General features: G+C 44.2%; 1 protein-coding gene across 12 annotated transcripts in view; it reads right to left on the bottom strand.

Annotated features, from left to right (window-relative positions):
- Window positions 1–25,585, bottom strand: part of ncor1 (nuclear receptor corepressor 1) — a 372,353-nt gene that overhangs the window by 74,922 nt on the left and 271,846 nt on the right. For all 12 annotated transcript variants that reach the window (XM_085964552.1, XM_085964550.1, XM_085964555.1 and 9 more), the window contains 3 exons: window positions 23,205–23,334; window positions 19,801–19,996; window positions 9,103–9,273 (listed from right to left, as the gene is read on the bottom strand). In XM_085964552.1, the coding sequence (XP_085820678.1) occupies window positions 9,103–9,273; window positions 19,801–19,996; window positions 23,205–23,334 (497 nt within the window). The remainder of the gene's footprint in view (window positions 1–9,102; window positions 9,274–19,800; window positions 19,997–23,204; window positions 23,335–25,585) is intronic.

Raw genomic sequence — 25,585 nt, 5'->3', positions numbered from 1 at the left:
TGAATATTCAGGAGTATTTGACATTTCGGAAGGATAGACAGAAAGGAAGGGGTGGGGTAGCTCTGTTAATAAAGGATGAGATCAGTACAACAGTGAGAAATGATCTTGGCTCGGAAGTTCCAGATGTAGAATCAATTTGGGCGGACGTAAGAAATAGTAAGGGAAAGAAGGCACTGACGGGAGTAGTCTATAGGCCCCCTAACAGTAGCTATACTATAGGACAGAGTATAAATCAAGAAATAATGGGGGCTTGTAAGAAAGGTACTGCAATAATCGTGGGCGATTTTAATCTTCATATAGATTGGACAAATCAAATTGGCAAAAGCAGTCTTGAGGACGAGTTCATAGAGTGTATTCGGGACAGTTTCTTAGAACAGGGAACAGGCTATTTTAGATCTGGTAATGTGTAATTAAATAGGGTTAATTAATGATCTCATAGTGAAGGATCCTCTAGGGAAGAGTGATCATAACATGATAGAATTCCACATTCAGTTTGAAGGTGAGAAACTTGGGTCTGAAACAAGAGTATTAAACTTAAATAAAGGCAATTAACAAAGGTATGAGGAGAGAGTTGGCTAAAGTGGACCGGGAAAACAGATTAGAAGGTAAAATGGTAGAAAAGCAGTGGCAGACATTTAAAGAGATATTTCATGACTCTGAGCAAATATATATTTCAGTGAGAAAGAAAGACTCGAAGAGAAGGACGAACCAACCATGGCTAACCAAGGAAGTTAAGAATGGTATCCAATTGAAAGAAAAGGCACACAATGCTACAAAGATTAGTGGTAGGCCAGAGGATTGGGAAAATTTTAGAAACCAGCAAAGGATGACTAAAAAAATAAAGAGGGAGAGAATAGCTTATGAGAGTAAACGAACAAGAAATATAAAAACTGACAGTAAGAGCTTCGACAAGTATATAAAAAGGAAGAGAGTAGCTAAAATAAACGTTGGTCCCTTCGAGGGCGAGACTGGGGAAATAATAATGGGAAACAAGGAAATGGCAGAGGCATTGAACAAATATTTTGTATCTGTCTTCACAGTAGAGAATACTAAAAACATCCCAGTAATAGTAGAAAATAAAGGGGCAAAAGGAAGGGAAGAACTTAAAACACTCATTATCACTAGAGAAAAAGTACAAGGCAAACTTATGGTCTAAAGGCTGACAAGTCCCCAGAAACTGATGGCCTGCATCCTAGGGTCTTAAAAGAAGTGGCTACAGAGATAGTGGATGCATTGGCTGCAATCTTCCAAAATACCCATGACTTTGGAAAAGTCCCTGCGGATTGGAAAACCGTAAATGTAACGCCTATATTCAAGAAAGGAGGGAGACAGAAAGCAGGAAACTATAGGCCAGTTAGCCTAACATCTGTCATTGGCAAAATGCTCGAATCCATTATTAAGGAAGTAGTAGCAGGGCATTTAGAAAATCATAATACAATCAGAGTCAACATGGTTTTATGAAAGGGAAATCGTGTTTGACAAATCTATTAGAGTTCTTACAGGAGGTAACGAGCAGGGTGAATAAAGGGGAACCAGTAGATGTAGTGTATTTGGATTTCAAAAAGGCATTCAACAAGGTGCCACATAAAAGGTTACTGCATAAGATAAGAGCTCATGGTGTTTGGGTAATATTTTAGATTGGATAGAGGATTGGCTAACTAACAGAAAACAGAGAGTCGGGGTAAATGGGTAATTTTAAGGATGGCAATCTGTAACTGGTGGGGTGCCACGGGGATCAGTGCTTGGGCCTCAACTATTTTCAATCTATATTCATGACTTGGATGAAGGAAGCGAGTGTATTGTAGCCAAATTTGCAGAGGATACAAAGATAGGTGGGAAAGCAAGGAGGAGGACATAAAGGGCGTGATCTCGCCAGCCCTGGGGAGGCGGGTATGGAGATGGGACTGCCAGGAAAATGGCAGAATCTGGGGGTGGGTGCCCATCCCACCCCGGTGCCATCTTGCCAGGAGGCGGGTAGCCGACCCGCGCCGGGTCCCGCCTCCTGGAGGCGGGAAGGGGAATACAGCCACTTAACTGCCTGTTAACAGGTAGTTAACAGGCAGATAAGAGGATTATCCCCATTTTACCCACACAAGTGCTGGCTTCCCGAAGGCTGCGAACCCCGCCAGGGTAACCGAGGCGAGCAGTGGGTCTGCGGGTGCAAAGGTGCGTTGTGAAGGTAAGTGATGGGTGCAAGTGTGGAGAGGTGAGTATGTGAGGTAAGTGGAAAGTGTTAAAAAAAAGTTTACTTAACTTTGTTTCTTCCTGCAAGCTTCAATTGTTGGGTATGCGGAGATTCTCGCATCTCCGCGGCAAACATGACAGATGGCTGCTGCATTCTCCAATGCAACGACCATCTAATTTCTGCTAAAGAAAGAGGTTGAATGAATCTTGAATTCAAGAACTCATCAAACTACAGAGAATGTCAGTGTTTGACAGCTTCACAGATGAAATGTCATACGCTGACGTTCTTTGTAACCGGCTTTCCCTCAATTGGCCTGCTAAGCCCGCTGGGCGGGCTTAACAAGGTCAATCAAGGGAAAATAGCGTGGGTTGGCCACAAATCGATGAAGGCGGGACTACAACCCGACAAGCAGTAGTCCCACCTCCAACGCGGCCCCAATGACAAAATCGCCCCCAAAGAGTCTGCAAAGGGATATAGATAGGTTAAGTGAGTGGGCAAGAATTTGGCAGATGGCTTATAATGTGGGAAAATGTGAAGTTATTCACTTTGGTAGGAAGAATAGAAAAGAAAAATATTTCAATAGAGAAAGACTACAGAATGCCACGGTACAGAGGGATTTGGGTACCCTCGTACATGAAACATAAAAAGTTATCATGCAGGTGCAGCAAGTAATTAGGAAGGCAAATGTAATGCTGGCCTTTATTTCAAGGAGGATAGAGTATAAAAGTAGGGAAGTCTTGCTACAACTGTATAGGGCGCTGGTGAGACCACACCGAGAGTACTACGTACAGTTTTGGTCCCCTTATTTAAGAAGGGATATACTTGCATTGGAGGCAGTTCAGAGAAGGTTCACTAGGTTGATTCCTGGGATGGAAGGGTTGCCTTATGAGGAAAGGTTGAGCAGGTTGGGCTTATACTCACTGGAGTTTAGCAGAATGAGAGGTGATCTTACTGAAACATACAAGATTCTGAAGGGGTTCGACAGGGTAGATGCTGAGAGGATGTTTCCCCTCGTCAGGGAATCTAGAACGAGAGGGAATAGTCTCAGAATAAGGGGTCGCCCATTTAAGACGGAGATGCATTAATGCATTAAGATGGAATGCATGCGAGATGGTTTCCTGGATCAGAATGTGGAGGAACCAAGCAGCGAACAGGCTATTCTGGATCTGGTACTGTGTAATGAGAAAGGGCTAATCAATAATCTTGTGGTAAAGGGGCCTTTAGGGACAAGTGACCATAATATGATTGAATTTTACATTAAGTTTGAGAGTGATGTAGCCCAATCTGAAACTAAGGTTTTCAATCTAAACAGAGGAAACTACAAGGGTATGAGGGACAAGTTGGCCATGGTAGATTGGGAGACTACACTAAAAGGTATGAAGGTGGACATACAATGGCTAACATTCAAGGAAATAATGCATAATTTGCAACAAACATATATTTCTATAGGGCATAGAAACCCAAAAGGAAAAGTGATCCAACCATGGCTAACAAAAGAAATTAAAGCTAGTATTAAGTCAAAGGAGGAAGCTTATAAAGTTGCCAGAAAAAGCGGTCAGCCTGAGGATTGGGATCTTTTTAGAAATCAGCAAAGGGGGACCAAGAAATTGATAAAGGGAAAATGGAATATGAGCAAAAACTAGCGAAAAATATAAAAACGGACTGTAAAAGCTTCTATAGGTATGTGAAAAGGAAAAGACTGGCGAAGGTAAATGTAGGTCCTTTACAGTCAGAGACGGGAGAATTTATAATGGGGAATGAGGATATGGCAGAGAAATTAAATAAATACCTTGTTTCTGTCTTCACAGAGGAAGACACAAAAAACTTCCCAGAAATACAAGAAAACCAAGGGTGTGGCGAGAATGAGGAACTTAAAGAAATGATTATTAGTAAAAAACAGTACTAGCAAAATTAATGGGACTAAAAGTCGATAAATCCCAAGGACAGGATGACCTACATCCTAGGGTTTTGAAAGAGGTGGCCGTTGGGATAGTGGACGCATTGGTTGTCATCTTCCAAAATTCTATAGATTCTGGAACGGTTCCTGTAGATCGGAGGATAGCAAATGTAACCCCGCTATTTAAGAAAGGAGGGAGAGAGAAAACGGGGAATGTCAGACCTGTTAGCCTCACATCAGTAGTTGGGAAAATGCTGGAATCTATTATAAAGGATGCAATAAGTGGGTACTTAGAAACTAATAGCAAGATTGGGCAGAGTCAACATGGATTTATGAAAGGGAAATCCTGTTTGACAAACCTATTGGAGTTCTTTGAGGATGTAACTAGTGGAGTAGACAAAGAGGAACCGGTAGATGTGGATTTTCAGAAGGCCTTCGATAAGGTCCCACACAAGAGGTTGGTGAACAAAATTAGGGCACATGGAATTGGGGGTAATATACTAGCATGGATTGAGGATTGGTTAACAGACAGAAAACAAAGAGTAGGGATAAACAGGTCTTTTTAAGGATGGCAGGCTGTGACTAGTGGGGTATCGCAAGGATTGGTACTTGGGCACCAGCTATTCACAATCTATATCAATGACTTGGATGAGGGGACTAAATGTAACATTTCCAAATTTGCTGCTGATACAAAGCTAGTTGTGAAGAGGATGTGAAGAGGCTTCAAGGGGATCTCGACAGGCTGAGTGAGTGGGTGAGAACATGGCAGATGGAATATAATGTGGATAAATGTGAAGTTATCCACTTTGGTAGAAAAAACAGAAAGGCAGAGTAATTCCTAAATGGTGAAAGATTGGGGAATGCAAATGCTCAAAGGGACCTGGGTGTCCTTGTACATGAGTCACTGAAAGTGAATGTGCAGATGCAGCAAGCCATTAGGAAGGCAAATGGTATGCTGGCCTTCATTACAAGAGGATTTGAGTACAGGAGTAATGAAGTCTTACTCCAATTATATAGGGCCTTGGTGAGACCACACCTGGAGTAGTGTGCACAATTTTGGTCTCCTTACCTAAGGAAGGATATACTTGCCATAGAGGGAGTGCAACGAAAGTTCACGAGATTGGTTCCTGGGATGGCGAGACTGTCGTATGAGAAGAGATTGAGTAAGCTAGGCCTGTATTCTCTTGAATTCAGAAGAATGAGAGGGGATCTCATTGAAGCATACAAAATTATTACAGGGCTTGATAGGGTGGATGCTGGGAGAATGTTTCCCTTGGCTGGGGAGTCGAGAACCAGGGGCCACAGCCTCAGGATAACGGATGGGTCATTCAGGACGGAGATGAGAAGAAATTTCTTCACAGAGGGTGGTGAATCTTTGGAATTCTCTACCCCAGAGGGCTGTGGAGGCTCAGTCATTGGGTATATTCAAAACAGAAGTCGATAGATTTCTGACTAGTAAGGGAATCAAGGGATATGGCGATAGGGCCGGTGAATGGAGTTGAGGCAGAAGATCAGCCATGATCTCATTGAATGACGGAGCAGGCTCAAAGGGCCAAATAGCCTACTCCTGCTCCTATTTCTTATGTTCTTATGAGGAGGAATTTCTTCTCTCAGAGGGTCGCGAATCTTTGGAATTCTTTACCCCAGAGAGCTATGGAAGCTGAGTCATTGAATATATTCAAGGCTGAGATAGACAGATTTTTGAGCAACACGGGAGTCAAGGGTTATGGGGAGTGGGCAGGAAAGTGGAGTGGAGGCCAAAATCTGATCACCCATGATTTCATTAAATTGGGAGCAGTCTCGAGGGGCCGAATGGCCTGCACCTGCTCCTATTTCTTATGTTCTTAACTAGTGGGAACAGCCTTTCCCTATCTAAGCCTATCCAAACCCGTCTTAATCTTGTACACCTCTGTCAAATCACCCCTCAACCTCCTTTGCTCTAATGAAAACAAAACCAGCTTCTCCAACCTGACCTTTGGGGAACACCATTCTCTACCAATCCCCATCCTCAGAACCATTCTGGTAAATCTCCTCTGCACCCTCTCAAGGGCCTTCACATCCTTCCTAAAGTGTGGTGACCAGAACTGAACGCAATACTACAGTTGTAGCCTAACCAGCGCTTTATAAAGGTTCAGCATAACTTCGCTACTTTTGTACTCAATACCTCTATTTATGAAGCCCAAGATCCCATATACTTTGCTAACCACTCTCTCAATATGTCCTGCCACCTTCAGGGACCTATGCACATCAACTCCCAGGTCCCTTTGTCCCTGCACACTTTTGAAAACTGTGCCATTAAGTGTATATTGCCTCTCCCTGTTCCTTCTGCCAAAATGCTTCACCTCACACTTCTCTGTATTAAATTCCATCTGCCACTTGTCTGCCCATTCTGATAGCCTTTCTATGTCCTGTTATAGTCGATTGGTATCATCCTCACTGTTTGCCACATCCCCAAGTTTGGTGTCATCGGCAAATTTAGAAATTCTACTCCGTATTCCAATATCCAGGTCATTTATGTATAAAAAAAAGCAGTGACCCCAGCACTGACCTTTGGGGAACACCACTGTCTACCATTCTCCTGTCTGAAAAACAGCCATTTACCACAACTCACTGTTTTCTGTCCTTAAGCCAATTCCTTATCCAAGCTCCCACTGACCCACCTATTCCATGAGCCTCAATTTTGTTAACCAGCCTTCTATGTGGTACTTTGTCAAATGTCTTCCAAAAATCCATGTAGACAACATCCATTGCATTCCCTTCATCAATCCTCCCTATTACTTCATCAAAAAATTCAATTGGATCAGTCAAACACGATCTGCCTTTTACAAATCCATGTTGGCTCTCCTTAATTAGCTTAAACCTCTCCAAGTGCCCGTTAATTTTTTCCTTGATTATTGATCTAAAACTTTACCCACCACTGATGTTAAACTGACCGGCCTGTAGTTACTAGGATTGTCCTTACACCCTTTCTTGAACAATGGTGTCACATTTGCCACTTTCCAATCCTCAGGCACCTCCCCCGCATCTAGGGAAGATTGGAAAATTATGGCAAGCCCTTCCGCTATCTCCTCCCCCAATTCCCTTAGCAACCTGGGATGGAAGCCATCTGGACCAGGCGACTTATCCACTCTAAGCATACCCAGCCTTTCTAGTACATCCTGTCTATCAATTTTCACCCCTTCCATTGCTTCTACCTTTTCCATTTCTACCGATATTTTGTCAGCATCCACCTCCTTAGTAAACACCGATACAAAGTACTCATTGAGTATTCTAGCCTTGCCCTGCGCCTCTAAGCATATAACACCTTCTTTGTCCTGAATAGGCCCCACCCCGCCTCTTACTACCTGCTTACTGTTTACATGCCGGTAGAAGATTTTGGGTTCCCTTTTATGTTAATCGACATTCTACTCTCATATTCTCTCTTTGCCAATCTTATTTTCATCTTCACTTTCCATCTCAACTTATTGTATTTGGTCTGGTTCTCCCTTGAAGAATTCACCTGACATGCATCATACACCCTCTTTTTTTGTTTCATCATCTTCTCTATCTCCCTCGTCATCCAAGGAGCCCTTGCTTTAGTTCCCTTGCCCTTCCCTCTTGTTGGAATGTACCTAGCCTGTACTTGGAACGTCTCCTCCTTAAAGATCACCCATTGTTCCATTACAGTTTTTCCTGTCGGTCTTTGGTTCCATTTTGCTCTGGCTAGATCCTTCCGCATCCCATTGAAGTTAGCCCTAATCCAGTTTAGAAGTTCCACTCTAGATTGTTCCTTGCTCCTCTCCATTGCTAATCTAAATCTTATGATATGATGATCACTCGTACCCAAGTGTTCTCCCACAGACACTTAGCCAACCTCATTCCCCAGCACCAGATCCAGCAATGCCTCCTTCCTAGTTGGGCCAAGAACATATTGTTCACAGAAATTCTCCTGAACACATTTCAGAAATTCCTCCCCCTCCTTTCCCGTTACCCTAGCATTATCCTAATCGATATTTGGGTAATTAAAGTACCCCAATATCACCACTCCATAGCTCTTGCATATCTCTGCAATTTCCCCTGCAGATTTGCTCCTTTACCTCCCTCTCACTATTTGAAGGCCTGTAGAATACCCCCAAAAGCGGGATCATACCCGTTTTGCTCCTCAACTCTAACCAAATGGATTCTGTCCTTGTCCCCTCAAGAACATCCTGCCTTTCCAACACTACAATGTCTTCCTTAATTAGCACTGCCACCCCACCTCCCTTTTTTCCTTCCCTATCTTTTCTGAACACCTTGTACCCTTGAATATTATGTGGCCAGTCCTCACCATTTTTAAGCCACGTTTCCGTTATTGCCACATCATATTGCCACACGGCTAATTGTGCTTGTAGCTCACCAACCTTATTCACCACACTTTGTGCGTTTACGTATATGCATTCTAAACCCATTTTTGAATTTTTCGTAGTGTTTCTTAGTCTGCTCCTATCTAATTTGATACTACTAGCACCTCTAGTACTATTCAACACACTCACTCTTTTATGCACCTTATTCCTCTTTTCTGCTCCTATAAGCTGGTGCCCACCCCCCTGCCACACATATATATACCACATACACTGATATATAGAAATTGTATATAATGCATGGTTTATAACTGGGTGGTGCATTTACCTGTCAGTGGGACTGTATAACTGGGCACGTGTGTGTTTGTGATGCATACACAAAGTGCATGTGGAGTATAGCTGGTGCACGCATGTATGTGTGCAGGTGAGGAGCTGCTGCAGCTGCACACTGTCATTTCTCAACTCTCTTCAGTGTAATTGGAATGTTTCGTGCTGACTAACAGGACCCGCTGAAGACGAATGAAATATTTCGATTGCTAAAGGACATGCTATGTGTTGCAAACTGACATTCTGAAATCCCAGTGTGCTGCATGGATTTAACATTTGTGACCTGCCAAATCTGATCACTGTATTCATTTCCCGATGGTGCTGACACACCACGAGAGGCACAAGTCAGGGTTGGATAATTATGGGCTCACTACCTGGTGGCACACTGTACCGCAGGGTGTTCATCTCTGGCTGTGGAGACAATTTACAGGATTCCCTCGGGGACAGCCTGTAAGGTGATGCCGATCTGGCTCCCACTGTCTGTGATTCCTGCTCCATCACACGGCGGGCCTCATGATATGATGGTATGTAAGCAAACGGTTTACCTGCAGGAGACAGAATGACAGATATTCCTCAATTATTAATCCTCAGCATCAACACCAGTCACACAGATACACAACGTCTACTTTCATTTTATTAGTAAGGTGCAGAGAGGGCAGGGCGTGGAGGGGGCAGAGGAAGATGGCAAAGTGAAACAGTCTCTCACTGGGAATATGAGGCTGTGCGGACAATGTCTTGTTTTATACAGGCTGTTTAATCACAAGGCAGTCTCAATAATCTTCTCCAGCCCTGACCACCTGCAATGAGCAGCTTACAAAAGGGAGAAAAGCAATTGAATCAGAAAGCTGCTCCCAAGATGTACAAGGACTGTGTAATGGGAGCTTCCTATCCACCAGTTAAACTGGCATTAAATTGAAAACGAGCCAATCACTTGGCATCTGAGAGGTGCTTAAATGTCAATTACACTCGATTTTTATCACTTTACATTACAATGAAAGACAGAAACACTCCTGACACATAGACCACTGCCATACACAGATAGAAAGTGAACTCTGTAACATTTTATTACATCAGCTACACAACCATAAATGTAAGCAATGTAATGATGGGATTGCACGCTGTTGTCTCAGTTTACACATCCATTCGGGTATCTCTTCACTCTGAACTGCACAGGGCGAAGCATTCTAATACTGCATCATAACTGAATGCTAAAATCCTCACTCAATGATGTACGTATACCTCAGCTGTTGATTCCAGACCCTACAATACTCTTGTGACTCTCTCGCCCTACAATTCACTGCAGCAATCAGTGAGCTTCAACACCTTGCCCAACGAAGATAGAAAATTCAGAACAGAATACTGGAAGCACACAGACAGAGACAGTAGCCTTTTGGATGCTGATGGACCTGCCATATATTTCCGTCATATCCAACTGGTGCTTGTTAAATAAAGAAGGAAATCTCTATGCCCATGTACTTGTGCTTTCATATTAATCCAGCCTGGGAGCGGCTCGAGTGCAGGAGCCGCTGCAGATTGCCAACACGCCACAAGAGGAGCATTACCTGAAATACACATGAGCTGCTAACCGACAAATATCGAGTCCTGAAACTGAAAGCAAATAATTTGTTGAGTAAGCGATGTGTTAGTAATTCTCTACTCTGTGCCCAAGTCAGGATGGCTTTTGCCTCAGAGAGAAACTCGGAAGTAATGGCTAAAAATTATGGCTTCAGTCATCCTGATGTTTAGTTGGAGGTGATTTTGATTGATCTATAACTTGATGTCAGATAGGCAATCCAACAGTATAGAGGTGGCCATGGAGTCGAGGGAACTGGTGGAGAGGTAGAGCTGGGTGCATTCAATGTTTGGAAGCTGACCCCATGCCTGTGGATAACGTCAGAGGGGCAGCATGTAGGTGAAGAGAAGGGGGCCAAGGATAGGTCTTGGTTGTGTAGGAGTGGGAGAACCTCGTGCACTGGCTGTGTTGGCCAGGTAGGTGTGAAGGTCCACAGAGCTGGATAATGGAGCAGAACAATGGAGAGGTTGACCGTATAAAATGCTTTAGGGAAGTCAAGGAGGGATAACACTCTCTAGTCCGCTGTGACTTTGGCTACGGCAGTTTTGGTGCTGTGAGCTAGGTGAAGTCAGTATGAAGAGATTCAAGCAGGGCATATGGGCATAGAGCTGGGAGACAAAATGATTAAAGACCTCAAAGGGCAAAGGAAATTTAGCGATGGGACCGTATTTGGAGAAGATAGATGGATCAATTCTGGGCTTGGGGGGCGGGGGGGGTGGATAGAGCAGGTGGAGGAAGGTGGTGATGGTGGGTTTCAAAGGTAGAGGGATGATATCCGAGTAAAGGGAGCCCGGAACACTGTTGGAAAGCATTTACCATCTCATCTGAAAGACGGTACCTCAGACAGTGCAGCACATCCTCAGGCTCCACAGGCAACATTCCAACGGAGGTCAGAATTCAAAAGTGACATCACAGCCAAGCTGGTAGGTGATTGGCTGGTTGGTGGGTACTTTTCCTTCCCTTTTAAACCTTTATAAGTTGGTAAGTTCAATTAAACAGAGGTGTGATATTCATCATCTAGAATCGGGGCAGAGGGTATTTAAAAATAATAATAAAAAATTTAATTAATTACATAAAATGGCAGAGCAGGTGATGTGTTACTGCTGCAATATGTGGGAGCTGGTGGACACCATTGATGTTCGCGGTGATCACATTTGCAGTAAGTGTTGGCTGCTTGAGGAACTTCGGCTCCGTGTTGATGAGCTGGAGTCCGAGCTTCAAACGCTGCGACACATCAGGGAGGGGGAGAGTTACCTGGACTCTGTGTTCCAGGAAGTAGTCACACCAATTAGATTAACTAATTCAGATGTATTCTGTGGTCAGGGACAGGAGGGTGTGACTATGAGTGAGGCAGGTACGGGGATCCAGGAGGTAGTGTTGGAGGAGCCGCAGCCCTTGCTCTTGTCCAACAGGTTTGAGGCTCTTACTCCCATTGCAGATGCTTATAAGGCCATTCCCTGCCCCCACCTTGGGAAGTCTGACCACCTCTCCCTGTTTCTAGCCCCGGCATACAAACCGCTCATCAAAAGAGTGAGAACATCAGTGAGATCAGTGAAAGTATGGCCAGAGGGGGCAGTCTCGGAGCTTCAGCATTGCTTCGAATGCACTGATTGGGGCATGTTTGCCCATAATGACATAGAGGAATACGCATCCACAGTGCTATTCTACATTAACAGTTGCGTCGAGGTCGTCACGACCCATAAAAATATCAGGACATACCCCAACCAGAAACCCTGGATGATCGGAGAGGTCCGCTCGCTGTTGAAAGCACGCGACGCAGCATTTAAATCTGGCGATGCAGCGGCTTACAGTGCAGCTCGGACCAACCTAAAAAAGGGTATCAGGACTGCCAAAAGGAAACAGACACTGCGGATAGAGGATCATTTCCACAACAACTCGGACCCCCGGCGCATGTGGCAAGGCATCCAGTCCATCACTGACTACAAGAGCAAAAACACCAGCCTCCTGGTTAGCGATGCCTCCCTTCCGGAGGAGCTTAACAACTTCTACGCTCACTTCGACAGGGAGCCGGCTACCAAAGCTTTGCCACCCCCGGAAGACCAGGTGCTCACTCTGTCGACCTCCGACGTAAGGGGTGTTCTACGCGGAGTGAACACACGAAAGGCTGCTGGACCGGATAGCATCCCTGGACGGGTACTCAAGGAATGTGCTGATCAGCTGGCCAATGTCTTCACCGCCATCTTCAATCTGTCATTGGCCCAGGCAGTAGTCCCTACATGCTTCAAGACCGCTACTATTATTCCTGTGCCAAAACAAACAGCTGTGACGTGCCTGAACGACTATCGACCTGTCGCACTCACACCCATCATAATGAAGTGTTTCGAGAGACTGGTCCTGGCTCACATCAAAGCCAGTGTTCCCACCTCTCTTGACCAACACCAGTTTGCCTATCGTGCAAACAGATCAACAGAGGATGCAATCACAACTGCTCTACACTCTGCACGGAATCACTTAGATGGTAAAGAGACCTACATCAGAATGCTGTTTACAGACGACAGCTCAGCATTCAACACTATCGTCCCCAACAAGCTGGCCACCAAACTCCACACTCTTGGCCTGAACACTTCCCTCTGCAACTGGACCCTGGACTTCCTAACAAACAGACCCCAGTCTGTCAAATTAGGTAACCACACCTCCCCCCACCCCCCCCCCCCGACCCTGAACACGGGGGCCCCACAAGGATGTGTGCTGAGCCCCCTCCTCTACTCCCTCTTCACCCACGACTGTGTGGCTGTTCATGGTTCCAACACCATCATCAAGTTTGCGGATATACCACGGTAGTAGGCCAGATCACCAACAACAATGAGTCAGCCTACAGGGAGGAGGTCCAGCATCTCGTGAAGTGGTGCGCCGATAACAACCTGGCCCTTAACATCAAGAAAACCAAAGAAATCATTGTGGACTTCAGGAAGTCTAAAGGCGGAAGTCACACCCCCATCCACATCAATGGGGCTGTGGTGGAAAGGGTGGACAGCTTTAAGTTCCTCGGAGTCCACATCACGGAAGACCTCTCCTGGTCCCTCAATACCTCCTCTCTGGTGAAGAAGGCCCAGCAGCGCCTATATTTCCTAAGGAGGCTGAAGGGATGTAACCTGTCACCCCTGATCCTCTCTAACTTTTACCGCTGCACAATAGAGAGCATCCTGACAAACTGTATCACAGTATGGTATGGCAGCTGTAGCTACGATGACCGGAAAGCCCTGCAGCGGGTAGTCAAAACTGCGCAACACATTACCGGCACCCGGCTACCGACCATAGAGCACATATACCAGAAACGCTGTTTACAGAGGTCACGGACCATCATCAAAGACCCTACCCACCCCAGCCACAGTCTGTTCGCCCTCCTGCCATCTGGGAGACGCTACAGATGCATTCGCACCCGGACGACCAGATTTAGGAACAGCTTCTTTCCCAGGGCTGTCATCCTACTGAACTCCACAAAAACTCTAAAGCCTGCACATCTGCCAATGCACTTTATGATGGTTATGTTTATGTTAATGTATTACAAGCCAAATGTATGTTGAATGTTTAAATGTCTTAATCTAAATGTACACTCTCGGGAGCCGTAAGCCTACATTTCGTTGTACTGCACTTGTGCACTAACAATGACAATAAAGTTGATTATGATTATGACAGGAACGGGGACTGCAGGGAGGATGAGCAACCTGGCCACAGCACCGTGGAACGAGGGGCCATTCAAGTGGGGGGAGTAAAAAGAAATGTTGTAGTGGTAGGGAATAGTATCATTAGGGGGATAGATAGGGTTCTTTGCAGCCGAGAGCGAGAGTCCCGAAGGCTGTGTTGCCTGCCCGGTGCGAGGGTTAGTGACATCTCCTCTGGGCTGGAGAGAAACTTGGAGTGAGAGGGGGAGGATCCAGTTGTCGTGGTCCATGTTGGTACCAACGACATAGATAGGACAAGGAAAGAGGTTCTGCTGAGGGAGTATGAGCAGCTAGGGGCCAAATTAAAAAGCACAACCACAAGGGTAATAATCTCTGGATTACTACCTGAGCCACGAGCAAATTTGGCTAGGGTAAATAATATCAGAGAGTTAAATGCGTGGCTCAAAGACTGGTGTGGGAGAAATGGGTTTCGCTTCTTGGGACACTGGCACCAGTACTGGGACGGGAGAGAGCTGTTCCATTGGGACGGACTTCACTTGGCCAGTGCTGGGACTACAATCCTGGCGAATCGAATAACTAGGGCCTTAGAGAGGGCTTTAAACGAATTAGTGGGGGGGAGGTTTCAAGAGAGCGAAAAATAAAAATGTCAGCGGAGAAGGCAATAGAGCAAGGTAGCAGTGGGGAAATTAAAAACCAGAGAGTGTCAGGAAGGGACAGAATGTATAAAGATAAAGGTAGAATAGTAAAAGGGGCAAAAGCAGGAATAAATTGTCACAAAACATATTTAAAAGTTCTTTATCTGAATGCACGCAGCATTCGTAACAAAATAGACGAGTTGACAGTACAAATAACTACACGAGTATGATCTGGTGGCCATTACAGAAACATGGCTGCAAGGTGACCATGACTGGGAACTAAACATCCAGGGGTATTTGACTATTAGGAAGGACAGACAGGAAGGAAAGGGAGGTGGGGTGGCTATGTTAATAAAGGATGGAATCACTGCAATAGTGAGAAATGATATTGGGTCAAAGGATCAGGATAGTGAAACAGTTTGGGTGGAGATAAGGAATAATGAGGGGAAAAAGTCACTAGTGGGCGTAGTCTATAGGCCTCCTAATAGTTGCAACTCTGTTGGTCGGAGTATAAATCAGGAAATAGTTGGGGCTTGTAATAAGGGAACAGCTATAATCATGGGGGATTTTAACTTTCATATTGACTGGACAAATCAAATTGGGCAGGGCAGCCTTGAGGAAGAGTTCATAGAGTGCATTAGGGACAGGTTCCTTGAGCAGTATGTAACTGAACCAACCAGGGGGCAGGCAATCTTAGATCTGGTCCTGTGCAATGAGACAGGATTAATAAAAAATGTCCTAGTAAAGGATCCCCTTGGAATGAGTGACCATAACATGGTTGAATTCCATATTCAATTAGAGGGTGAGAAGGTCGGATCTCAAACAAGCATGCTAAGCTTGAATAAAGGAGACTATGAAGGTATGAGAGCGGAATTGAGTAGAGTGGATTGGGAAAATAGATTAAAGGGTAAGACGATACATGATCAGTGGTGTACATTTAAGGAGTTATTTCACAACTTTCAAGAATATATTCCAGTGAAGAAAAAGGGGCGTAAAAGAAAAGACAGCCATCCCTGGCTAAGTAAAGTAGTAAAGGATAGTATCCGACTGAAAACAAAGGCATATAAAGTAGCCAAATCGAGTGGGAGGATAGAAGATTGGGAAGCATTTAAAAGCCAGCAAAGAATAACTAAAAGATTAATTAAGAAAGGGAAGATAGATTATGAAAGTAAACTAGCAAAAAATATAAAAACAGATAGCAAGAGTTTCTACAGTTATATAAAAAGAAAAAGGGTGGCTAAAGTGAATGTTGGTCCCTTAGAGGATGAGACCGGGAAATTAGTGGTGGGGAACATGGAGATGGCAAAAACACTTAAAAAGGGAGGCAGACAAAAGGCTGGAAACTATAGACCAGTTAGCCTAACATCTGTGGTTGGTAAAATGTTGGAGTCCATTATTAAGGAAGCAGTAACAGGACATTTGGATAAGCGTAATTTAATCGGACAGAGTCAGCATGGTTTTACGAAGGGGAGGTCATGTTTGACAAATTTGCTCGAATTCTTTGAGGACGTAACAGGGTGGATAAAGGGGAACCAGTGGATGTGGTGTATTTGGACTTCCAAAAGGCATTTGACAAGGTGCCACACAAAAGATTACTGCACAAGATAAAAAATCACAGGATTGGGAGCAATATACTGGCATGGGTGGAAGATTGGCTATCTAACAGAAAACAGAGAGTTGGGATAAATGGTTCATTCTCGGGTTGGCAATCAGTAACTAGTGGTGTTCCGCAGGGGTCAGTGCTGGGACCCCAACTCTTTACAATCTATATTAACGATTTGGAGGAAGGGACTGAGTGCAAGCTTGCCGATGATACAAAGATGGGAGGGAAAGCAGTGAGTGAGGAGGACATAAAAAATCTGCAAAAGGACATAGACAGGCTAAGTGAGTGGGCAGAGATTTGGCAGATGGAATATAATATTGGAAAGTGTGAGGTTATGCACTTTGGCAGAAAAAATCAAAGAGCAAGTTATTATCTAAATGGAGAGAAACTGCAAAGTGCTACAGTTCAAAGGGATCTGGGGGTCCTGGTGCATGAAACACAGAAGGTTGGTATGCAGGTACAGCAGGTGATCAAGAAGGCCAATTGAATCTTGGCTTTTATTGCAAGGGGGATGGAGTATAAAAGCAGGGAAGTCTTGCTGCAGTTATACAGGGTACTGGTGAGGCCACACCTGGAATACTGCGTACAGTTTTGGTTTCGATATTTAAGAAAAGATATACTTGCTCTCAAGGCAGTTCAGAGAAGGTTCACTCGGTTGATTCCGGAGATGAGGGGGTTGATGTATGAGGAAAGGTTGAGTAGGTTGGGCCTCTACTCATTGGAATTCAGAAGAATGAGAGGCGATCTTATTGAAGCATATAAGATTGTGAGGGGGCTTGATCGGGTGGATGCAGTGAGGATGTTTCCAATGATGGGTGAAACTAGAACTAGGGGGGATAATCTTAGAATAAGGGGCTGCCCTTTCAAAACTGAGATGAGGAGAAACTTCTTCACTCAGAGGGTAGTAAATCTACGGAATTTGCTACCTCAGAGAGCTGTGGAAGCTGCAACATTAAATAAATTTAAAACGTAGACAGTTTCCTAGCTGATAAGGGAATAAGGGGTTACGGGGAGAGGGCAGGGAAGTGGACGTGAGTCTAAGTTCGGATCAGCCATGATCCTATTGAATGGCGGAGCAGGCCCGAGGGGCCGTATGGCCTACTCCTGCTCCTACTTCTTATGTTCTAGTACTGCACTGGATTGTCAGGCCTGGATTATGTGCTCAAGTCTCTGAAGTGGAACTTGAACCCACGACCTTCAGAGACGAGAGAGCTACCCACTGAGCCACAGCTGACAACTAAAGGTGAGCTCAAATAGAATCCACACATGGCTCTGGTACAAACTCAACCTCCACCCTGTCAGGCTGAATTGATTCCAGCGATATTTGCAAGTTGCCAAATACTGCATCATGGACTATTGGGAGTTTCAGATACTATCTCAGTGTTAAACACAAGAAAGCAGAACAGATATTCTTGGCATTTTCAAGCAGTGCATGTGCTATTCATTGCAGCTAATGATCACCATGCTTAAATACAACTCTGCCATTCCAATACGTTCTAATTAATACTGTCTTTGTAAATGAGAAAATAAAAATGAGTCGATACCAGTACAGCTGCTGCTAGCTGAAACGGAAGAGAAACCCGACCCAAGGGTCAAAGAGTGAAAATAAAAGCTGAGGAAGCTCGGTGACAAAGAATTAACAGTTGGTGTGGGGGTTCGACGCTCCCTGATCACAAGGGCAGGAAGCTACCTTATTCTCAGGGCTCTGCCCACATGCTGGGGGTCTACAATGGTGACTTGGGCTGACTAAACTTCCATTAATCCCTTCAATATCAGCCGTGCAAAGACCTTGAACATCCTTGACGCTACCTACATGACCAGGCCAAGGCTAAGAACAGATGAATGGCTAATGCACCACCCCACTCAGAGAGAACAGTCTACACTACTGGATACAGAAGACTTGCATTTCTAAAGCGCTTCACCACATTGCTCAAACACTTTAAAGTGCTTCATAGACACTTAACATCTTTTGAAATGCAGTGACCATTGCTATGTAGCCAAAAGGGGCAGCCAGCACAGCAAGATCCCACAAATAGCAAGACGAATAACTAGATCATTTGTTTTTGGTGTGGTGTGAAGGAGGATAGTTGAACAGGACAATGGAACAGCCCTCACCTTTCTCTGAATTGTGCAATGGGTTCTGAAAAGGCAGACAGAACCTCACTTGACCATCACATCGGAATCAGAATCATAGAGCACAGAAGGAGACCATTCGGCTCATCGTGCCTGTGCTGAAGGAAAGCAGTTCCAATAACGATGCACTGCAGTGTCACTCTAGATTATGTGTAAAGAAAGCCTGCTCATCAAGAATTTGTATTTTCTGAGTGAGGCCGTGTAGTTTCATAGAGCAGAGGAAGCTGTATCGGACAGGCTGATAAGAGTGCCGACTGCACGTCAGGGATGCCCCAGAGGCAGATGGAATTAACTGGAACACTGAATGCCATCTGGATTGTAATTTTTGGTTGTGTTGTACCTCAAGAGATTCTAGGAAACATTTTTTCGAGAAATGTTTCTACAAATGAGCAGCAACAGTTTCTGGTTTGAGGATTAGTGGACAAAGAGCACACGGTTCTGGTAACTCGGTTTCCAGAAAAGGCTGGTGCAATGTTAACCCTGGTCTTTATCTGTGTCAAGGGTAAGCAGCTTGTGGACTGTCAACAAGTCCAGGGTATCATAATGCATGCAGTTGGAAGGCTGCCCAGTGATCAGGGCATATATTCCAATACACATATGGGGAACTTAAAAATAGCAAACCGTTTGACAGCAAAAGCTCAGCAAATATGGAACAATACTTTCTGGATCTATATACACATATATAAAATCATTATATATAAAAATAACTGCTGAAATTGGCGATTTCAGGTGGACCTCACTAAACATCGATACCTCAGATTCACAATCCTTTCAACTCCATTAAGATGGAATGGGGGAAGTATACATGTTCCACTGTGAAAATATAATAGGTAGGTTTGCATTTTTTTGTTTTATAAACCGGTTGGTACAAACATATGTAATTGGATGGAAGAGACCATCTGCTGGTTTTTGGGGGGGGGGGGGGGGGGGGGGAGGGAGGGGGAGAGGGAGCTGTGAACTATACAACAGGGGCCAGTGTTCATAGATAGAAGCACCGACTGCACCAGCCTGTTAAAAAATCCAGAGGAGGAGATTGGACATGGCTTAAACTGCAGAAACCAAAAGCTGTACGGAAGCTTTGTTCCCTATCCTTGCATCTGCCCAAACATGTTTCACGCAAGACCTTTAATGGACATGACACACAGACCGGGGGGAGGGAAAGACTACGAAGGCAATGACCCAGTATTGGCAGTAACTTTCCCTCTTCTCCAGCAGTTATACTACAGGGTACAGTGACAATAGCTGCGCCAATGCTTAATACAGAAGAGGTATCATGCAGAGGTAAATAGAGTCTCAAATTAATTTGTGGATAATGAATAATGAATTGAGGGTTTGGTTTTTAATGATGTGACTTGAGCATCGCGTTAACATGGTACTGCTCAAAAACAAACCTGGCATCAACTGGGACAGTCTCAACTGAGCTGTTGCTGAAACATCTAGAGGACACCAGTGCTCTTTGTTTGCATTAAGTACACCACTCGTACCTTCTCTGTCCAGGATCGGACAGCTCTTGCCGCTGATGTTGGGGCTGGCAGAATTCCTGCGCTCAGCGTCCAGATGTTCTTGCCGCTGCCGCATCTGCTCCTCCTGCAGTGCAGAGTCGTGCATGGCTTTGATGTGCCGTTGGAACAGGGCCAGGCCACTCACAGGGCCACAGGCAGGCACAAAGGGAGAAGCCATCTAGTGGAGAGAAAACACTGCTGAAAGATGGCCGTTTCAGGTAGGCCTTGAGAAACACACGTATCCATCAATCCCTCCAACTGTATCCAAGAGCAACAGGGGAAACTCTGAAGTAAGCATACTACACTAGGAGAAAGCACAGAGGCCCAGCTAAATGTCAGTGATACAACTTCACTCCCCAGGTTGCATCACTGGAAGCTACTTGAACATTTATACCATGTGTAGCATCGTCAAATAATCGAAATCAGGTGTACATAAGTACAGCAATTTCGGCTTTTAAACCACGTGACAAACCTGCCGAAATCCCAGGTATCTCAAGGCTGCCTGTTACCTGCAGATAAACTGCCACATTCATGGTAAAACCGATCTTCTAGCCTGTTTTATGGGAAATCCAGCAGATTTGTTTTCAGATTGCAATTGGCAGCATGGGGAACTGGTGGTGCTAGTTCATAAAAGCAGTCAATGAGCTGCCCAGGAATGTTACTACAGTTAGGACCTCAAGCCCAAATCTGGGCTTATTCAAGGGAAGCTGAGCAATATTGGTTCGGTCATCTGAAGAACATATTTGTATTTCAGAAGAGTGGACTTTATCATCCAGTTGTGTTTAAAACTGAAGGTCAGAGCTCAGTGAGAACACTATTGCAGCAGAACCCCTATCAAAAAGAAATGGACACCAGGAAACGTAACTGAAAGTTTGATCATGTCAAGGGGCCAGAGCCCTTAACAAACAGCAACATCCAAACTGTTTAATCCCAGGAAATCTGCTCTAGTGTGCACAGGAAAGAAGCTTCAGGCCAGATTTGTGGGAATAAATAAAAAACATTTTTAAAATGTTAATGGCCCAGGATTTGCAGTCAGCAGCGAAGCGAAGGCATTCACTGCTGGTCCTGAAGTACGCTTCTCACAAGGATCTCACAATCCCTGTCAAGAACTTTGGGTTTTCCGACCTTCAATTCAAATCAACAAGTCTCGTGGTGATCCCCTTATGCAAAGTGTTGTGACGTCAACAGGCTGTCTAAGCAGCCAATCCAAAGGCAGAATTCTCACAGATCAAGGAGTGGGCAAGCTCTTAAAATTCTAACTTTTTAAAAATGAGAGAGAGAGCAAAACAAAGATTGGGGCTCTCACATGGTGAAAAGGCAAACCTGAAATCAAGATGGACAAACTTTAAAAAAGAAGTTTCTTAAAATTTTTAATTTTTTATTAAAATGGACACAATTTCCACACTGCACAAAATTAAAATTAGTTTTCCAGGCCCTTAACATTTCTTTAGCAGTAATAAGGCTGTCAAAATCCCAGTTACACCTAATCCCTTTGGGTCTAACTTTTAATGGTGAATTTAACAGCATAATTACTGCGGAAGAGCCGAAGTTTCCCTGATTAGTCTGCTTTCACTGATTACCGGCTCTGTGTTGGGGGGAGGGGGTGCACTGTGCAGCCAGTTTCGGAGCTGTCATTGACAGACCTTAGCTTCAGAATTTCCGCATGTGCCTGCACATGCGCCAAATCCCAAAATTGCGTTCCGTTTCAAAGGTGGATTGAGGCGAACGCTACCAGTTCGCCGTCATCCCGACCACAAATTCCGGGCCCATATGTTTTACAAACCACATTAGGGAATACAGAACTCAATCTGCATAGCATCATTTGAGTTGGGGTTTAGTCAGGACACCAGGAGAATCCTCTGCTCCTCTTTGAATAGCAAAATGGGATCCGGTCTCATTCGAAAAATTGCATCTCAGACAATGCAGCACTCCCTCAGTACAGCAATGCAGTGTCAGCCTGGATTATGTGCTCAAGTGCTGAAGAGGGGCTTGAACCCACAACTTAGAGGTGAGAGTGCTTCCACAGAGCCATGCTGACACTTAATGAGGGACACAATAGAATGGACAGAAAATCTTCTGAAGAGAGAGGGAAGCCAGCCAGAAGTGGTGGTCCCCGTAGGACCCAATGACACGGGAAAGTGTCAGTTGATGGTCTTGCAGAGGTTTTGAGGAGTTAGGTTCCAGATTGACATGCAAAAACCTCAAGGGGTAGTAATCGCAGGATTACTCCTGGTGCCATGTTTGGGACCAGTCAGGCAGAAACAGGTTAAATATTTAAACGTGTAGCTAGAGGGTTTTTGATTCCTAGGACATTGAAAAAAGGTCTGGAGCAGGGGTGGAAGCTGATCAGATAGTATGAAATTCACCTAAACCAGATTGGTACCATTGTTCTTGCAAGTGAACAGCGCACTGGGGGAAGGTTTATATTTGTAAGATGGGGAAAAGAAGAAAACAGACCAAAAGGTATTACACATTCGTAACAGAAAGATCCAATTCGAAAAGCAAGGTTGTGAAGGTCTTGCTTAACTTGTTAAGGCGCATCGATATGAATGCTAGAAGGATTTGCAATAAGGTGACTGAACTCTAGGCTGTAGTAGCAATTGGGAACTATGATGTAATGCAGATCTGAGTGACATGGCTAACCTCCAGTGATGGTCAGTACAATATACAAGGGTTGAGTGTAGTCAAGAAGGCAGACTGGAATGAGTTGGCGTAGCTCTATATGCCAGGGACACCTGGGAGGTAATGAAGTAGATCTACTGGCACAGAAAAAGCATTCCAATGAGATAGACTGGGTGAAGTACGCAGTGCGAATGGAGCAAAAATAATTCTAGGGGTTACTGTAGATCACTAGATCAAAATAAAAAGGACAGCCCGCTCCAGGAAGAGACAGGCACATGTTTTTCATCGCTCTCATTTTCTCACATTTGCTTCACTTTAGTCTGAGGTAAATGAAGTCAAGTGGATAAAAGGATTCAAATCATTCAAATTCAGGATGAAGGGGTCAGAGCAAAAGCCATATTTCAACTTCACTCCAAATTACTGGCCATAATAACTGAATTGTCAGTGCGGATTAAATACAGGTCGGACAAGAGAGGCTGCACCTGAACAAATAACAACTGCAGCCTCTCTAAAAGGTGTTCATTCTATAGGTTTCATACATCAGGTTTTCCCTTTCCACTGTAAATACCGGCACAGCTGTCCATATCTAACTTATGAGAGTTTAGCTGGGAACACAGGTTTAAAATGAAATTCATAGTTACTGGTTTATCGAGGGCTAGATCCTAGTCCAATTGCCTGGTACAGGAATGGAAGTGATTATGCAGAATTAAAAAAGAGCTAAGAGGGCTATCCTGGCGAGTGTGGACTCCAGCACAAACACTCACCATATTGGGAATCATGGCTGCTCGCTGCTGCAGCTGCTGGATGTCCATCTGAACCGGCTTCATGGCTGAGGTCATCAACATAGAGCTGAGAGGTTTCAGCAGTGATGGCTTCGATTCTGGAGAAAACATCCTAAGAGCGGAAATGAACCCTTTGAACATCATCATCCGCAGTTTTCAAGAGACACATGTTTATCATCAAGCATCTACTACGAAGATTTGTGAACATTTCTACCAGAGATTATAGAAGAGAACTTTGTGATGCTGCAGAACAGATAAAAGTGGAATCACAAATCCTCAAAGGCTGTAAACAATTCCAAGATACATTTCCATTTCATTCATTGATCAGAAACAAAAAGAGCCCTTTGCTGGTCTTTTCCTTTCTTTTTAAATTGAATTGTAAGAATGTTTTTAAAAGAAAAAAATCAGATGGATGAAAAAATACACAAACATACAAATCTATACAAGGGAGGCCCAAGGAAAAATACCAGTGCATAGCATATGGGTCCTGAGCAAACAGCACCTCAGCAATGAGTGCAAAACAAGAGACCATTTAAAAAATCATTCTTAACTATTATTACAAGTTCAGGGAGGCTGCAATGGAGCTTTACGTGGAGTTAAGGCATCTTGTATTGATGCTCCAGCTGGAACCAAGTGGCGAGGGTAACGCTCAGGGGGCACCGCACAAATGTGAATGCACAAAGCATTCAAAACAAAATTGGAGAGTTAAAAACATTAATAACTATGGAGCGATATGATATAGCAGCTATAATGGAGATGTGGACTTAGATTTGGACAGGACTGGGAACTTAATATGCTTGGTTATAACATTTTCAGGAGGGGTAAAAGGAGCGGGGGGAAAGGAGTAGGATAAGGTGTCAGTCTTAGTAAAGGATTCTGTCTCAGCAAAGCATGTTCTCGGGCATTTCATTAAGATAGAATTCATAGGGATAGGATATGGAAATTCTGTGTGGATGGAAGGTGAAAATGGAGATTAGAAGGGCAAAAAGGGAATATGAAAGAAGGGCAGCAGATAATATAAAATGATATACTAAAGGCTTTTATAAACACATAAAAAGTAAAACAGTTAATGAGAGGATTGGACCACTTGGATGAAGGGGAAAATTTAGTTGTGGAGTTTGAAAAAGTCGCAGAGATATATTAATATTTTATGTCAGTTTTTACAAATGTTGGAAGTGAGAATGAGATTTGCCCCAGGGGTCAGTGCTATCATTTAGACTTGGGTACAAGGAGCACAATCTCAAAATTTGTTGACGATACAGAAGTATTTTTCTCTCTGGATGTGGGTGTCGCTGGCAAGGCCGGCATTTATTACCCATCCCTAACTGCCCCGAGAAGATGGTCGTGGGCTTTCTCCTTGAACCGCTGCAGTCTTGAGGTTTTCACAAACAGCCAGGAGAAGTGTAAAAGGCTTCAACACGACAGGCAGCTTAGCTGATGGAACTCCATGCAGAGAAAAGTGAAGTAATATATTTTGGAAGAAAAACAAGGAATGGGAGTATAGACTCAACGGAAAAAAGTTGAAGGGTGAGGATGAATAAAGGAGCCAAGGAGTTCAAACACATAATTCCTTCAAAATGTGAGTGCAGGTAGATAAAGCCATTAAAAGGCTAATAGTATTTTGGGTTTTATAAATAGAGGATAGAGCACAAGAGCAAAATGTTAATGATAAATATGTACAAGGCACTGGTTGGGTCACAGTTGGAGTACTGTCTGCAGTTTTAGGTGCTCCATTTCAGGAAGGGCATTAAAGTCATAGAGAGCGCACAGCGTAGATTCACCAGGATGATGCTAGGGATGGGAAACTATAGTTACAAGGAGAGACTGGAGAAACTGGGACTGTTTTCACTGAAGCACAGCAGGCCGAGAGGAGATTTAATAGAGATTTTTAAAATTACACACGGTTTTGATCAGGTGAATAAGGATATACTATTTCCTCTGGTTGGGGAGTCAGTGACGAGGGGTCATCAATTTAAAGCTGTCATTAAAAGAAGGAGACGAGAGATTAGAAGAGATTCATAGAAACATAGAAGATAGGAGCAGGAGTAGGCCATTCGGCTCCTCGAGCCTGCTCCGCCATTCAATGAGATCATGGCTGATCATCCAAACTCAGTACCCTGTCCCTGCCTGCTCCCCAAATCCCTTGATCCCTTTAGCCTTAAGAAATCTATCTAACTCCTTCTTGAATATATTTAATGAATTGGCCTCAACTGCCTTGTGTGGTAGAGAATTCCACAGGTTCACCACTCTCTGGGTGAAGAAATTCCTCCTCATCTCAGTCCTAAATGGCTTACCCCTTATCTTTAGACTGTGACCCCTGGTTCTGGACTCCCCGCCATCGGAAACATCCTCCCTGCATCTAG

Source organism: Somniosus microcephalus, chromosome 22 (genome assembly GCF_052327205.1).
Source record: "Somniosus microcephalus isolate GS21.2 chromosome 22, FLI_Smic_1.0, whole genome shotgun sequence".
Taxonomy (NCBI): Eukaryota; Metazoa; Chordata; class Chondrichthyes; order Squaliformes; family Somniosidae; genus Somniosus; species Somniosus microcephalus.
The sequence above is the reverse complement of the archived record's forward strand: the minus strand, read 5'-3'. Positions and strand labels throughout refer to the sequence as shown.